Source organism: Phalangium opilio, unplaced genomic scaffold (assembly GCF_054372755.1).
Source record: "Phalangium opilio isolate 3A_F unplaced genomic scaffold, DU_Popi_V2 ptg000391l_1, whole genome shotgun sequence".
NCBI lineage: Eukaryota > Metazoa > Arthropoda > Arachnida > Opiliones > Phalangiidae > Phalangium > Phalangium opilio.
In genome coordinates this window covers 196,943-213,561 of record NW_028324235.1, presented here as the reverse complement: position 1 = coordinate 213,561, position 16,619 = coordinate 196,943, and the positions used below count along the sequence as shown (strand labels likewise).

The window sequence follows — 16,619 nt, the reverse complement described above, 5'->3', positions numbered from 1 at the left end:
TGCCCAAAACCCCGGAATATCACCTCGAGAATCGATTAAACGAAATGTCAAACAATCTATAAATTCCCTACTACATAAAGGCGTGGGCCGGTTCGTCAACACTCAAAGCGGGACGGGCCGAAAACGAAAGAGGACTGCTAAAACAAGCCGGAGCAAACGTGTTAAGCGACGCACTAAACGCGATTTTCTAGACTAAACATGTCGACCTACGAAAGTGTTCTTTCCGACTTTGAAGTATTTGAAAAGCCAGTGGTGAATAATAATATTGTTGGGACTAAAACGACTGCTCATTATCCAATTGCTCCCCTAACTAATGCAAAATATATAGAATTTATCATTCCTCCCTCTAACAATTATCATGATTTAACTAAAACTCTTTTGAGATTAAAATTTCGCGTTTTACACGAGGACGGCACGGCCGTTCCAGATGCGGAAAAGAAAGTCTCGGTAACAAATTTAATAATTGCCTCGCTATTTTGTCAAGTAGAATTATTTCTTAATGGCGTCGCTGTCCAGCAACCTAATAATATGTATCCATATATGGCCTATTTTAAAATACTTTTAAATTATGGACAAACGGCGGCCAATTCCTGGTTAACTTCTATGTTATATTATTTGGATACCATTATCGATCCGGCGACGGCTTTAGCGGACGCCAGTATCAACAAGGAAGATAATGGTATTGGTCGTCGCGCTAAACGCGTGGCACAATCAAAGACGTGCGATGTAATTGGCGAATTATTTTTGGATATGTTCAAAACGCCCAAATTCTTACTAGATAATATCGAGGTGCGAATTAGACTTCATCGAAGCTCCACGGATTTTGCTATTATTCACAATGAAACGGGCAAAAAGTATAAGATTGATTTAACGGAATGCACTTTGTTTACGCGCGAAATTGAGGTTAATCCAGAGCTGCAGCTGGCTCACGCCCAGATGTTAAATTCGGGAATAAACGCTCGTTACGAAGTAAACTCTATTGTTATGAAAAATTTCTTAATAACCACCGGAACGCAAGATTTTATTAGGGACAGCTTGTTTATGGGGCAATTACCCTCGCGAACTGTCGTGGCTTTCGTTACTAATAAAAAATTTGTAGGGGAAGCAACTTCTAACCCCCTGGATCTCCAACACTTCAAACTCGATTTCATGCAATTCTCTTTAAATTCACAAAATTATCCCGATATCCCCTTTACGCCTAATTTTGCCGACGATCAATACGTTAGATGTTACAATTCTTTATTCGAGGGTCTCGAGATATTAGGTCTTGACCGAGGAAATATAATTTCTTACGATTTATATAAAAAAGGCTTTTTTGTCGTTGTTTTTGATTTGAGTAGAGAACATCTCGCTTCGTTAGGTCTAAATTCCATGCCCCAGACTGGTAACTTGCGATTATCGTTAAGATTTAGCTCTCCGCTAACCGAAAACGTCACATGCATTGTCATGGCCGAATTTCCAAACAACCAATTAATAATATCTAAAAACAGAGATATTATTTATAATCACCCCAACGTATAAAAGACTAAAACTTTATAAATACAATATCAGTCGCGAGCCAAGATGCACCAAGTACACACCGTCACGCCAAAGCTCGACATTTGCGTCATTGAATCGATTGAACCTAAAATATTAATTCAAAGATCGGATACGCGTACAAAAACTATATTAAAACCTAACGCCTGGTACGCTTTGTTTCGGTTTCAAAATGAACTCACGTCCTTTTTTGACGGAAAAATACCTCGCTATCATATTTGGTTGCCCGTCAAAGAGCGCATCAAGCTGGAATGCTTCGTCAACTCGAAAGATGAACGTCTAATCGATCTTCGATACTATGAACGAGGCAGCGGCAGTCGTTATTTCCTCAACTTTAGCACCAACGAAGGATTCAGCCTGAACAAAACAGGATGGCAGACATTGATCGATTTAAAACCGTTGATTGACGAGGATCTCAAGGCTAAAGGGATAGCTGTGTGTCGCATGCGCGAATTAATTTTAAACGACCTCACTACCACTTTGTTTGACGTCACTTCCACTTGCGCCAACGTCGAGTGTCGAAAACAAATATGCCACTCTCAAAGCTGCTCGGAATTTGACACAAATTTCAGCGATCGAGTCGAACGTAATTTGCACGAAGCGCTGCCTCAACTGGATCGTGAGAAAATTTTGCATCAATTTGAGATCGATCATGGCTGGATGGAGGATCAAGAGGATATTTACGCTTATTTTGTCAACAGTTTTGCCGATTTAAAGAATGCCTTGATTTATGGCTATTAAGATAAATGTAATGATATAGCGTATTTATTTAACTGATATTGTTTTTATAAAATACCTTTGCGTGTATTAAATAAAGTTGTTTATTGGGAAACTATTTAGTCGTTATTTATACTTGTTAAGACATGGACGCTAAAATTAGAAACATTTATTACGACGTGGCTAATCCGGCCGCTTATGGGTCGCTAGCCAGGTTACAAAAGGCTTTACCGGACGTGTCAAAAGCCCAATTTGTCGCCTTTCTCGAGAAACAACCCGCCTACACAAAGCATAGGTTTCGACGTTTCCGATTCAAAACTAATCAAGTGTACGCCTCGACCATCGATGACGTTTTTCAAGCTGATTTGTTGGATCTACCAAAATTAAAGCGTTTTAATAAAAATGTTCGCTATGTTTTGTGCGTCATTGACGTCTTAAGCCGCTACGGATGGACAGTACCTCTTAGAAACAAAACATCTGGCGAGGTTATCGAAGCTTTTAAAAAAAATATTTTGAGAGAGAATCCCTTTAAAAATATACACCGACTACGGGGGTGAATTTAGTTCGCGCAACTTTGCTTCCTTCTTGAAACGAAACAATGTGCAAATACATTTTGCCCGGAGTCAGCATAAGGCCAGTCTAGCGGAACGCTTTATTAGAACAATTAAGGAACAAATTGCCCGGGTTATTACAGCCACGGGGAATAAAAATTACGTTAAATATTTACCTTTAATTACTCAAGCCTATAATGAACGGGTTCATTCAACTACTGGAATTGCACCGGCTCATGTTAATATAGATAACGAATCAATCATTTGGAATAAACTGTACGGGAAATCAAACGGAATTAATCGATACGCACCGAGGCTTAAAGTTGGCGATCACGTGCGTCTCTCTATAGCTAGTAGAGTATTTAGAAAAACCAGCTCGGGAGGCACGTTTACTGACGAAATATTTCGCGTTGTTGACGTCATACCCAGGTCACCACCCGTCTATCGCGTAGCGGATTTAAAGGGGGAGCAAATTTTGGGTGTTTTCTACAGCGCCGAACTACAAAAAGTCTCGTTACCTGAGACAGGCCTTGTCAAGAATAAATTATGAACACTTCGCAAATAAATGCTCTTTTAACTTGCGACAAAAGAACGCGACCCTACTATTTAGGGTGCTTCCCAGTAAACAGACTCCCAGCACATCCTAAAAGGCCCAAATTTTGCTTTATATTCTATAACGAAGCTGCTGGAGAGGCTGGAGAACATTGGATAGCGTGCTTTTCTAACAATGACACGGTAGAAATGTTTTGCACTTACGGAAAGTCGCCGCGATACTATAAAGTTAATTTAAAACGATACGGGAAACGAGTTGTTTACAATAAACAACAAATTCAACATCCATTTTTTCAACTGTGCGGTCTGCATTGTAGTCTGTACCTAGCACTCCGCTGTCAGGGCGTGGCTAGAAAGACGATATTAGACGCCATCTATGACCAGAATCTTAAACTTAACGACTATGTCGCCTTATTATATTTATCTTTACATTTAAAAAAACATGTACACAGATATTGTTCGCAATAAAACAATTTTTTATTTGTCTTAATATTACATTTTATTAATCAATATCGCGCCATTTATGATGTCGAGGTCTTCGTTCGTTAGATGGAACTACTGGACCGAGATTTTGAAGCTCGTCTTTCTTTTTCCGAGTTTTTTTCTTTTTTTTCTTGTTCTTCTGTTTAGCGGAGGCCGTCTCAAACAGGTTTTCCAAGTCCGTTAAATTGTCCCCGTTTTCTTCCGCTAAATTCTCTTGTTCATCGACAATTTCTTCTTGAAAATCGTCGTCACGATTTGCATAACCGACAGCTCCTTCTTCTAGCTCTCTTTTTGGCGTAAAAAATGTGTTTTGCAAATGATTTGCAAGAACTTCGGCTTGCCGTTTCACCATATCTCCAACATAGGTCGGCCCATATTGCTGGTAAAAATGTTCTTGTGTTGGTGTCCCAACAGCCGTTTCGCTTTTAAAAACCTTTTGCCGAGGCTCGGTTCGTTTAGGCGTGGTAAAAGAACTGCCCGACGCGCTTGTTGTCGGTGATGACGTGGCATAGCTCGGCCATGACAATTGTTTTTTTCGCGGGGGCATTTAGGGGTGACCGGTAATGGCGGCGTGGGGACATTGGACATTGCCTGTGTTACGACCTCAAATTTAGGTAAAGGAATTTGTTTCTCGATACTTAAATATTTCTTAAAAGCGTCCAAATATTTATATAATTTATCGTAGGCATTCAATGGCGATTTTAAAATATCCTCAATCTCTCGGTCCAAAGCCGAGTGTTCTTGGGCAGCTGTTGAAGTTACGGCGCTAGCGGGCACAAGCACCATTTGTTTCATAGTTTAGCAGCTATGGCTTGGACAATCGAAGGCAAAATTGCGGCAAGCAACGTCGTAAGAAAACCACCTGATTGCTGCAACAACAGCTTTTTTTTTGCTTTTCTGCGACAAGGTACTTGATCCGAGTTGTCTAATAATTTTCTTGTAATTTGCTAGCTTTTTCTTACGGTCTTTACTCAAATAAATACCTCCGCAATTTAAATTCTTACAAATTGTCTGAATAATCTTTAATTGAGGCGCGCTACTATTGTTTAAGAGGGTTCGCCGTTGTTTACAGCTAGTTTGACGCAAACTCTGTAAATAAGGGACAAATTTGGCAAACTTTGTCGAGGGACGAGCTACGACGAGTCGGGAGCGTTTTGCTGATCGACGTTTAACGCGTGGGGCCATTATTCAAATGACAATTAAATTTAATCGACATAGACATACATAGGTGATTCGTGAGGTAGAACACGCGACCTTAATCGTAAATTTTCCGGAGTTTCTTGTTTTAAATCAATTAACAAATAGCTATAGGGTTCTCTAGTGGCTAGTCTGTACGCGTCCGTAATACGCTTCGGGTTATCTGGACTTATTTGTTGCGCCAAATATCTAATAGAGGCGACATCTCGAGGATTTTTCATTATTATAAAATAGGAAGAGTTTTGAGAAATTATCCGCGATTGGCTACCCTTGGGAAACAGTTGTTGAGTAATAATAATGACTGTATACCCTAAATGATGTGACGTCACGCACACTAAATCGGCAATATGAGTTTGTTTAAATAATTGGCTAGCTAAGTCGTCTAGTATCAAGTAGGAGTCGCGATGAGTCTCCCAAAAGTCCGGATCCGCCGTTGGCAAGCCTTGAATAAATTGAATTCCCGGAATCAATTGTTTCAATTTTTCGTAGTTTGGCTGCCAGGCGGCGTAGCAATAAATAACCTTTTTATGCGGTGGGTCAAACATAAGCTGATGATTTTCCAATAAGTTACTTAAAAGAAAACTCTTCCCCGCTTGCGTTGGCCGCACGATTAGAAACTGAGCGGGTGTTTGGAACTTTAAAGAATGCGAGACTGACTCGGTTGGATTCATTTTAAATAATAAGCATTTTATTATTGTTGACATGTTATTTATATTAAAAACATAGATATATATTTAAAAAAACATTAATAATCAAAAAATTAAAACACTATAAACCCAAAAACCCCAAAAAACCCATACATATTTAAACAGCATTAAAAAACAATATAAACAAAAAAAACCCTTTTACCCAAAAAAAAATCCCTATTAATTAATTGTTTTTAAAAATTTTTTTTCAAATTCCGTTATCCTTTGGCGAAAGCGTTGGTCGTTGATGAGGTCAAAGTTCACGCGAGACTCGGAGGGTAGGCTGTACACACGCACTACAGTAGAAAACACGACGGATTTATGCGCACGCGCACTTTTTCGTTTCCCGACCGCTCGTTGTTGGTGGCTGGGCATGTTTGGATTAGAGGCTCGCAAACATCCTCGCCCTCGCTGGTCGGGAATTCGGGAAACCCCTGACGCAGTGGTTTGTTGTTGCACGGTTTTTTGGAAACCATCGGACACGATGGACTGTGTTTCCGATGTTCCCTCGATGGATGGTCCGTGCAACGCCACTGGTACAAGGCGATGCCGCAAAAGGCGCAGCGCGTCGTCTGTGTTTCTACATCTGCAAGATAGAAACCGTCTTTGGCCAAGGCTTCGATAGGAAAGCAAGATTCCCACAAGCCCTCAAAAGTATGTCTTCGCCTAGCCTCGTTATTCATGCGAAAGAGATGTTGAAGTGGGTGTTGCCTCTTTGAAACCGTAGGGTCGACTGGTTGTCAAATCGGCGTTCAACAATCTCTTATTCGAGGTTTGGCGAAATCTTTTGGTGATTTTAACGGCCTCTAGCTGCAGCTTGTATTTATCCCGTTTAAAATTAAAAGGGACATTGACTGTAACTTCCTTTTCCGGATTCATCGCTACACTTTCAAAGGTTTCAAAGTCAAGTTTTTCAAGATTTTCTCGATTTAACGTCAACCCTTTAATTTTCTTGACTTCTTTTCCTTTGCTAGTGCGAAACGAGTAACTTTTGGCACCGGTACTACAAAAGGAAGTTATATAATCACCGCCGAGTTCGTCCGCCCAGCAACCAATATGATTGCCAGTTGGAATGTCAAACTTTCCCGGTAGATGACGGTAGATTATCGAGTCGGTGTCACAATACAAAGCTGAGCGGTCTAATTGAAGCAGCATCTTGTTCAATTCGAGTCGCCCGTAGCAAGAAACGAAGCTCCCCACGATGGCCGACCCCAGTTTGTAGTCTAGAATGTAATCGCTTTTGGCTTTGTACGATAAGAGAGCGATCGACTCCGTAACTGGCCGTAAGTCGACTAATTCCAGAGTGTAATCGCTCGCGTATCGTATCAATTCGTAATAATTGTTGATAAAGATGCTGCGAATCTTTCCCGTATTTAAAGCCATGCGACCCCAAAGAGAATTTAAATTAATTTTAGCGATATTACGCAGGGAAGGATTTGATTGAATATCCGCCACTGTCAGAGAAAGCTTTTCATTCTTGTTTATATCAGCGATATACGCCTCTTTTTGCAGAGGCGTTTGCGCGTGAGCGGGAAATCCGGAATTCTTCACTTTCAAGGCGATAAAATCAGTCATGTACTGGGCAAAGAAATGTTCCGTTTTTGGATAATGGTAAACTTCGAATATATCGAGGAGTTTATAACCTGTTCCATAGCGGCATATACTTCGACCGTTGGCCAGACTGATTCGAAAGCCCGTTCATTAACAGTGTGATCGCAGATTTCCGCTCGCAATTCTAGGCACGTGCGACAGAGGGCGTAAGCTAATTTGCCACCGCTGCGAAAGGGAATTAAGGGGATGTGGAGATCTTGAGGGGGCAGCAGACGACAACTCATAACGCCAAAATACCACCCTGGCGATTTGTCAAAATCTCTGTTATAGATTATGGGGTGGCCGCTAGGGTACGGACAATCGCGACAAACTTTCGGGTACAAAGAAATAATATCCTTGTAGAAAATTTTTTCCTCACCTTGCACGTGGCAGTTAAGAACAAAATTTTCCGTTCGTCCCCCATAGAGAGCGCTACGGGCTGATATTTGAGGTCGAAAAGTTAAACTTTTGCAGAAAGCCTTTGCTTCGGCGTTTTCTTTTAAAAGCTTAGCAAATTGACACTCAAAAATCGAGGTATATTCATACCCGACCATCTTCTCTTTAATAAACAGCTCTCTATCTAGAGTCCGTTCGTACAGAAATCTGTTGCTGGCTTTAAGTTGGGTATTGTAGGCATTAAGTTTTTGACATGGACAACCGTGAAAGTAGCAACCGTGGAAATCGTAGATTTTGGGCGGAGTTTCGCTATAGCCGTCGACTAAATAGCGCCCCACCCGATATTCACCCCCATAGCTTAAAGCCGTTCGCAATTTTATATTTTCCGTTTTCTCCACCCAAGCGAGATATTTTAAGCTAATCTGACTGTGATTAAATTTTGCGTTATAGCCGTTAGAAGGAACAATACCCATGCTGTAAGGTTTATAGTAATTGTTAAGATAAATAGTGGTTAAAGCACCCGCCAAAGTAGTATTTTTTAAGCAAAAAGGGTCTAATTTTGTTAGATCTACGTAAATTTTTCTAAAAGCTTCGACGCCTTGTCTTAGGACTTTGACGTCTTGAATGCAATATTTAATAAGCTCCTCTTTGATGTTGTAAATAGATCCTTCCATTGACGCGTACCAAGCTTGAAAATCTCGATAATCATTGGCCTTCATTTGAGCTACGTTAAAGTACGAAGCTTCAGGGATGACACCATGTAATTAAGATTTTCTTCGGTATGAAAATCAAATTGAAAGAATCCTTTCGCCACATCGCCGAGGCTAAACATGCTGGTGAAATTACGCAGAGGTTGACTAATGTAATTAAAGCTATCTAGGAATCTAATTTGCGGTCCCTCAAGATGAATCATTAAAATTTTACTACCGTCAAAAATAACGGCAGGGGTGACGTGTCTATGGACTAAAGCGTTAAGAATTAAGAAGTTATCAAAAGCTTTTGCGTAATGAGCTACGACTTGAGTGTTAGTAAAGCGCGGTTGGTACGTCTTACGTTTCTGTCCAGTCAAAACTACCTGCTCTACGCTAAATAAATAATTTAAAAATTGCTCGGCGCAATTGGCGCCGTAAAAAATTTTAGTTTCAAAGCCAGCTTCAGTCTCTACGTCGCAAACTAATAAAATAGGGACGTGGATATTATTTCTAAGAATAGTCTCAATGTCGTAATAAATAAACCGTGAGGCTTTCATTTTGGTTTCCAAAGGCATAACAAAATGTTCACCTGGCGGATGGACTATTTTACACTGAGAGCATTTGGGATTGCAGTCGTGATCGTCACCCATCAGTCGCCCACATTCTAAACATCGTTTTTGGCTCGCGCAGGTGCCATTAAGTAAATGAGTTTCGTAGCAGGGGCCAGGAAAGAAGTAGCGGTGGCATTCGTCGCAACGTTTTAAAACGTCCTCGTTGGTTAAATGAAAAGCTTCTCCTTGACACCGAAAACATATATAGGGTTTTGTATCCTCGGGGCATTTATGCTCTTTTAACAATTCGTATTTGTAAAAGGATTTTAAGCATAAATCGCAAGAGACACAACCCCCCATCATGCCGTGCCAAGTTTTCGCGGGGTGGATATGGTCGCCAATTTTTAATAAATAGATAAATTTAGGAGCTTGGGGGCCTTTGAAAAATATGGTAAAATTATTTGCAGCATCAATTATCACGATTCTATAATGGGGAGCTAAATAATTTTGAAATTTTTGAATATCTTCTAGAGTAACAAAACCTTCGGGGACTCCGGCTTTCCTGTGCAAGATTTTCGCAATATTACCCACAAGGGTGCTATCGCGTTTCAGGTTTTTGAAATTGTTCTGGTTAAAGGGCTGACCTTGCTTTTTTTGACGATAAAAATTGCGATCGGTCAGCTCTTTACCCAAAACTAAACTCCGAGCAAAACAAAGGTTATCATTATTCTCCATAAAAATAAATTGGTTATTTTGTTTAACGAAATAATCCAAATTAACCAAAGTTCTATTTTTTATGGACTTATAATAAACTCCTATATTCGCGTCGAGGTTTAAAAAAATGTCAAACTGAAAATCTTCCCCATTAAAGATAAAGTCCCGACTAGATTGCGTTACTCTATAGATGGTGCGCATAATTGGCTTACTGGTGAATTTGTCAATTTTTATAAATTTAATATTAACGGGGGTCGTCAATCCGGGGGAGCTTAAAACAAATCGAACCCGATTATACCCGGGATTCTCGGTTACTAATTTGCGTATAACCTCGTCGAGAATTTTTCGAAAAATTCGAAAAAAATCTCTTGTTGGGATGTCATTCAAATTTTTAAAAGCTATACGCAAATCGATTTGTTTACAATGCCACTTGCGACTCGTTTTGTCAATCTGACGCTCAATTGTGTAGTACCGGTTTACCTGTGCGTGTTCCTCTCCTCCACTACCCTCCGAGTCACTCCCGCTGCTGCCGCTGCTCGAACTCATTTTTTGAATCTCTATCAGAAATAAAAAAATTGGAACAAAATTTTGGTTTGTAAATTTATTGTTAATAAGATACTTACTTTGCTTGGCGGCTGCTGCGTGTCCTGCGCGTCACCCTTTATGTCCTCCACCAACCGGTGAAAGGCGTTGAGGAGTTTGACGGCGTCCTTGTCTTTCCCGTCAACGACCCGCTTCAGTCGTTTGTGGGAGCACTCCCAAAGCTTGTCGGCTTGGGAGTCCTTTATATCTTTAAATTTGTAGACACTTATGTCTACAAAATAGTCCCCTTTTCGCGGGGGAACTCGTGTCTCGAAATACTGGCCGTCGCTCCTTAGCCGGTACGACCCTTCAATTCCGTGAATGCCAACGACGTGTTTTTGTAGTACGTCTTGGACGAACGTCTCGTCGTCCGAGTCGATTAACACCTCGACAGGGTCGGGCTTCAAAAATTGATTTATGGTCCGCTTACCGCTGCTGGTTCCGGCTCGATCCCCAGGAGAAGACGGTGGAGAGTCAATCATAGACTGTGATTCTTGAAGATATTTGCTACTCATGGCTGGATTGATTGTGAAAACCCTATGCCCATGCTCGAGCTTTTATACCCAAAATCTCAGGGGCATTTTTTTTCTCGAATACAGGCCCAGACATGGTTTTTTATAACACAACCTTATTCTATTCATATTAAGGTGGAAACGGCGGTAAATATTTTCAAGTTTTTTAATTTAGGTTTCAACATGTAACACATTTTTATGTTGTTTCTAGAGTCTGACCCCTACATCACGTGGCACTGGGGGGTTCGGCTCGACCGGTGTTTAATTTTTTTAAATGGTGGTGGGTTTTTCATATAAATATTTGTTATTGTATATATTATATTGTTTGTTATTAAAAATTTTTTATTTCTATATTTGTTACTCTTGTCAGACTTATAATTATAGGCTTATTTTCTAACTCCACCTTAATTAACCTATCCAATGATATTATCTCTTTACTTACGCTCCGCCTAATGTGACAAATAGGATCCAATTAAAACTGCCACTTAACTCTCTAGTATGTTACATATAGCACGTACTAGCAATTTGAATATCATTTGCTATCATAGCCCTCGCAATATGTTGTGCCTCATTTTCTTTTTTGTTTACGGGTTAATAGTCAACGTTTTGTTAACTCTTTACGAAATTGAACGGCGAAGCAGAAAACAATTAGAAAATAAACCCAAACGTCCCTCCGCCGATTGCACTTCCGAGTCAAATAACGATACAGGGTCAACGTGAAAAATGAACTCTTTAAAACATGTTTGTTTATCCTTGCTGGTTGTTGATTATTTTGTAATATATTCTGTATTTATTTATTACCCATATCTGTACATCTTATAAAAAGTAAATATTTGATGTCTTAAAATCTGTGCTTTTATTAACTTTAGGCCTACAGAAAGCTGGAGTGGTTAAAGGGCAACACCCAATGTTAGCAAGCCAGGGATGACGTCAAGGTTGACTATAGTTTTAGTTTTAGTTTAAGTTAAGAAGATGATGTCATGGGGGTTGAAACTAACAGCTCGGGCTAGTCCAGACTTGTCTGAAAAGTTTGGTTTGAGTTTGGTGGATGGGGAGAGGGCGGCCATCTTGGGGTGGCGGCCATCTTAGATCCGTGGCTATTTGTATAGCTATCACTACTCAGAGTAAATCATTGAAACATGACGAAACTAACAAACTTAAGTGTAAACAGTACTATCTTAAAAACAAGGCGTTGTTTAAGAGAAACTATGTGGAGCGAAAATCTCTACTTGAGACAGAGATAAAACCTAAGAGAACTATGCCGCCAGGTGGAGACGCTAATTTGCGCTCAAAAAAATAGAAAACCAAATAAACGGGATGAATTTGTCTTTGCGAAAAGACTCCTTAATGCGGGGATTTTCAAGACGAAAAACAAGAAATTTATAGCCGAAAGTTACAAACGGTTTCTAGTCAACGTTTAACTGAAAGGCTGGCAGTATTGAAGTCTTTTGACGGTAAGACTAGTAAAATATGCACCAAATTTGTCTCTTACAAGCTAAAATGCCAATTGTTAGCTGGTAAAATATTGCATTTGAAAAGGCAAATGTATTCGGCATACCACGCCCAACTATCAGGGATGGTTAGCGAATTTAAGGATTTTGTCAAAAAAATCAACGAAATTGGGTCAGTCACTTGTGGCAATTTGACGGAAGTTGTGGGTGGGAAAAGGCTTCACAGTAGCCTAAAAGAAGCCTATTTTCGTGAAATTACCTGTTGATGAAATGGGAAATTTCGTTAGAGTAAAAAACAATGACAAAACTCATGTCATTCAACGAGTCTTACAAATTAATGAGTCGGGGGTTTTTACGAATCTTTTCAACGTTGTTGAGAATGAGGAGAAGAACCCCAAAGCAAATTTAGTGATAAACGAAGATGGGTTCATTGAAACCCAACCCAAAACAGTTTAGTAGGAATGCAGTCATATTTGCAAAGTTAGAAATCAAGCCATTTCAAAAGTACTAGCTTTCGTAAACACAGTTGCGACTGCCAATGAAAAATCTTTGACTAAAATTTTTGAGTCAGATTTGGACCTTTGCGAATTAAGAAAACAATTTTGCGCAAAATCAAACGTGTCTATACCACCAGATGGGGACGAAAAAGTGGTGAAAATAGTTCCGTTTCTAGGACACACTGCTTACTGCGCTGATAGCGAAGAGTGCCAAAGTCATTTGCGTTCTTTCGCTGAACTCGCTCCTCATTACTCGGGAATTAGAACTATTCTGAATAATATTTATCACGTCAAAGCGTTGCTCAACGCTTTAACTAAAATTTCAACTGAAATTGAACGTGGTGATTACGAGTCTCTGACAAAAGTCATGGCGGAATTGAGAAAAATCCTTGTCACACGTGGAAAAAATTTGAATAAGGAACAAAATGATGCTCCTACAGGAAGCATTAACGCTCCTCGACCGAGTCTCGATGAAAGTGAAATCTTGAGTCTTTACGAGAATCAATTCGCTCGGGTAATGCTACATACCAACGAATTTCACGATACGCCCTGCGGCTGCTGTTCAAGATTACTGAAAAAATCTGATTTAAGAGCGATAGAAAAACTGGAAAACAGTACCGTTTTTGATAACGAGGCCTATTTGATTTTAAGAGCTGGCTGGATAATGAATAATTCCGACACGAGAGAAGCAGACATGCTTCTTTGCCGTTACTGCGCTACGGATTTGGGAAAGGGTAAAGTTCCCATCAGATGTTTTCTAAACAACTTGGCGGTTGACAATCCTCCGCCAGATGTCACCAATTTAAACATGTTCGAGAAAGTTTTAATTCAGCTTGTGAAGCCCTTCCACACTGTGGTGCGGTTAGGCACCAAAACCAATTCCAACGTGAAGTTTGGTACGGTTAAAGCTTTAAAGGGAAGAGTAATTTATCTTCCAATACCCGTGGAGAAAAATTTGAAGATGATTCCCAAGACGTTGCCCAAAAATCACGAACTGCATATCTTGGTTAATGGCGTTCCCACTGCGGACAAAAAGGTTTGGCAGCAGGTTGTTTGCCTCGAAAAAGTGCTGAAAGCATTCAGCGTGCTTAAAAAAATTAATCATTTTTACAAAGGCATTGATATTTCAGCAATAAATCAGGATTATATTTGTCGGACGCAAAATATTGATGGCGGGGAAAATTCATTGACTCCCGATGAATTACTGAGCGTAACAGATCCATTAGCGCTGATCAACGATAGCTGTGATGCGGTGCCACATGCTTCGCCCGCGCTTCCAAACGAAGTGGTGGATAGCAGTCGAGACGCGCAAGGTGACCAAAACACGTCAAATATGAGCGTTCAGGGTGGAAATCAGTCAAACCTTGCAGCAGACGACTACGCAATTTTAACACAGCCCGAGGCTTTGTTGCGAAAACTTTCTGAAGGCGAAGCCAATGATCTGTACGATCATTACTCTATTCATCCGGTGAACGTGCAACCACCAAAAGATTTATTGGGTGCTTACCAAATGAAGCGCGTTGAAGCCGAGCCAGTTAGCACTTGGGACAAAAACTTGGAATACACGAGTGTCGTTCATTTGTTCCCTAGGGGTCGCTTTGGCAAGCACGATGATAGACCATTTGGGAAAATAACGGAAACCGAGTATCGTTTATCCCGTCTTTTGATCAAGAGTCCAATTTTTAGACAAGATTACGCCTATCTGTTCCATTCTTATCAAGAATGCGAAATGAAAGCGATTTCTAGCAGTTTGAACTAGGTTCCTGGTGTTAAAAAACCCATGCCAATTGGGGTTGAAAATTTGCTCAGTCGCGTTGAATCTGGCGATAAAGAACTTGAGAGTAATTTAGCTACTTTCTTAGGTCATATTCGAGGTACTAAGGACTACTGGTATAAAGTCCTTAGATACGTTTTAGCGATGATTCGGGAATTTGGTCCTCCAACCTGGCTCTTGACTTTTAATCCAGCCGAATACGATGACTTGAAACTTCACGATCACTTGAGAAAAGTGAATTGCGACGTTGCTGGAGTATAGTCGATGACGCTGGCTGAATTGTTGAATTTGGATCCGCTTAGCGTCAATTTGCACTTTGACAACAAAGTGAGGTCGCTGCTAAACCACTTTGTCTTGTGTAAGCAAAATCCAGTTCTTGGCATGATAGAACATCATTTTTGGCGGGTTGAATACCAATCTCGTGGTTTACCTCACTACCACATGCTTTTGTGGGCCAAGGACGCTCCAAAGATTGGAACTTTTGCGCCCGAGACTATTTTGGATTACGTTCAAAAACACGTCACGTGTTCGATGCCAAGCACATCGGTAAGTCCAGAATTGCACCGGCTGCTAAAAAAATTTCAATTTCACTAATGCACCTCCAGTTGTTACAAGAAGGTCAAAAATTCTAAAAAAGGATCGAGAGTGTGTCGTTACGGTTTCCCTCGTAACGCAACAAACGTAGCGACTATGAATACCGTTAGATCAGTTACTCGTCACCGTAAGATGAAAAAGGTGCAGAAACGGCTGTACGACTTGCCGAGAAAACAGCACGAAGATTTAATAAATGATTATAATCCCACGCTACTATTGGCTTCCAAAGCCAACATGGATCTGCAATTTGTCGCTGACAAATCGGAAATAGTGGCAAACTATGTTACGGCTTACGTGACAAAGGGAGACCGGGCTGACATGGACCAAACTTTTGCCGAGTTAGGCAACGAAAGTTTGTCCAAAAAATTATTTGCCTATAGATACAAATCTTTGACGTGCAAGCAAATAGGAATTTATGAAGCTCTCGATATGATGCTGGGCCAAGACCTTTAAACAAGTCTGACAGCACTAGATTTATAAACACTAACTTCAAAGAAAACTGATCGAGAATTTTGACAGGGTTACAAGGAACTCGCTCGTTTGAGGGAAACTGACCCCGAAAGCAAGGACACTTGCCAAAAAGGGTTCGTCGACGACAAGTATCCGAATCGTCCCGACAGCTTGGACAGAGATGTGATACGTTTTTTGTAATAATCCAACAAAACAAGGGCGTGATGTATTGATATCCAGCGGAAATTACGTATTTCTGTGTCTTCTACGGGACGATTATAGAGATGGTCGACCAATTAAGATTTCGACTTTTTTTTTTGAAAATCAAAATGTCACTTTGAGCAAGATTCTCTTTAAAACTAAAGGGGTGATTATTCTTAAAGGTCAATCGTTGGCCGAGAGACATTATGTGAACTTTGTGAGAAAAGACAACGGCTGGTATGAGGTCAGCGATACAATGATCAGAAAAAAGGAGAGATTCGTCAGTAACTTGACTGACGTCACTGTGTTGCTCTAGGAAAGAGTCTAGCCATTTATAGTGAATCTAACATGCCTGAAGTCCATATTAAATTTACTTCGAGTAAACACTAAAATTTAAATGTTCGTATCAGAGAGGGGCATTATATCTTTCAAAGAAATACTAATAGTTTCATATTCCCTTTAAAGTAATTTATGATTTGGTAAGATTGTTGGCCCTAGAGCAAGTTAAAGGTTTACGATGGTTCGAAATTAATTTTGATGTTGCCCAGACCATAATAACTGTAAAAGGGAGAGGAGGGAAGATTATAGGGCCATGCTATTGTTACGTAAAGGGATGATGATTCTTGCATTAACTTTGGAATTTTCTAATGAATGATTTTTAGTAGGCTGTATTATTCTTGCCCCAATGGTATTTTATGTAAAAACAAGTTAAAAACGTAGCCCCTGTTGGTAGTGCCATGTGATTAAATATAACTCTTTAATAAGCTGGTGAATTTCTTGACACAAACTCACCCTATTACTTAACATTGAACAGATTTTTTGAACTGAGATTAAGACACTCGTATTTAAATTTTAAATAAATATGGATTAAAATTAATGAATTCGAAGTGTTC

General features: G+C 40.1%; 1 protein-coding gene across 1 annotated transcript; it reads left to right on the top strand.

Annotated features, from left to right (window-relative positions):
• Window positions 1-5,975: 5,975 nt before the first annotated feature.
• On the top strand, window positions 5,976-9,441 carry LOC149594034 (uncharacterized). The gene is made up of 5 exons (XM_089861591.1): window positions 5,976-6,376; window positions 6,450-6,494; window positions 6,568-6,617; window positions 6,697-6,832; window positions 9,419-9,441. Exons 1-5 carry the CDS (start codon window positions 6,223-6,225, stop codon window positions 9,439-9,441), a joined length of 408 nt encoding a protein of 135 aa, XP_089717717.1. The 5' UTR covers window positions 5,976-6,222.
• The last annotated feature ends 7,178 nt before the right edge of the window (window positions 9,442-16,619 follow it).

What these genes read in the sequence shown, in the direction of transcription:
- LOC149594034 (XM_089861591.1), top strand. Translation starts at nt 6,223, where the DNA reads ATGTTCCCTCGATGGATGGTCCGTGCAACGCCACTGGTACAAGGCGAT. An exon ending in TCATCGCTACACTTTCAAAG is followed by an intron (nt 6,618 to 6,696) that starts GTTTCAAAGTCA and finishes TTCCTTTGCTAG; the next exon opens with TGCGAAACGAGTAACTTTTG. An exon ending in AGATGACGGTAGATTATCGA is followed by an intron (nt 6,833 to 9,418) that starts GTCGGTGTCACA and finishes AATTATTTGCAG; the next exon opens with CATCAATTATCACGATTCTA.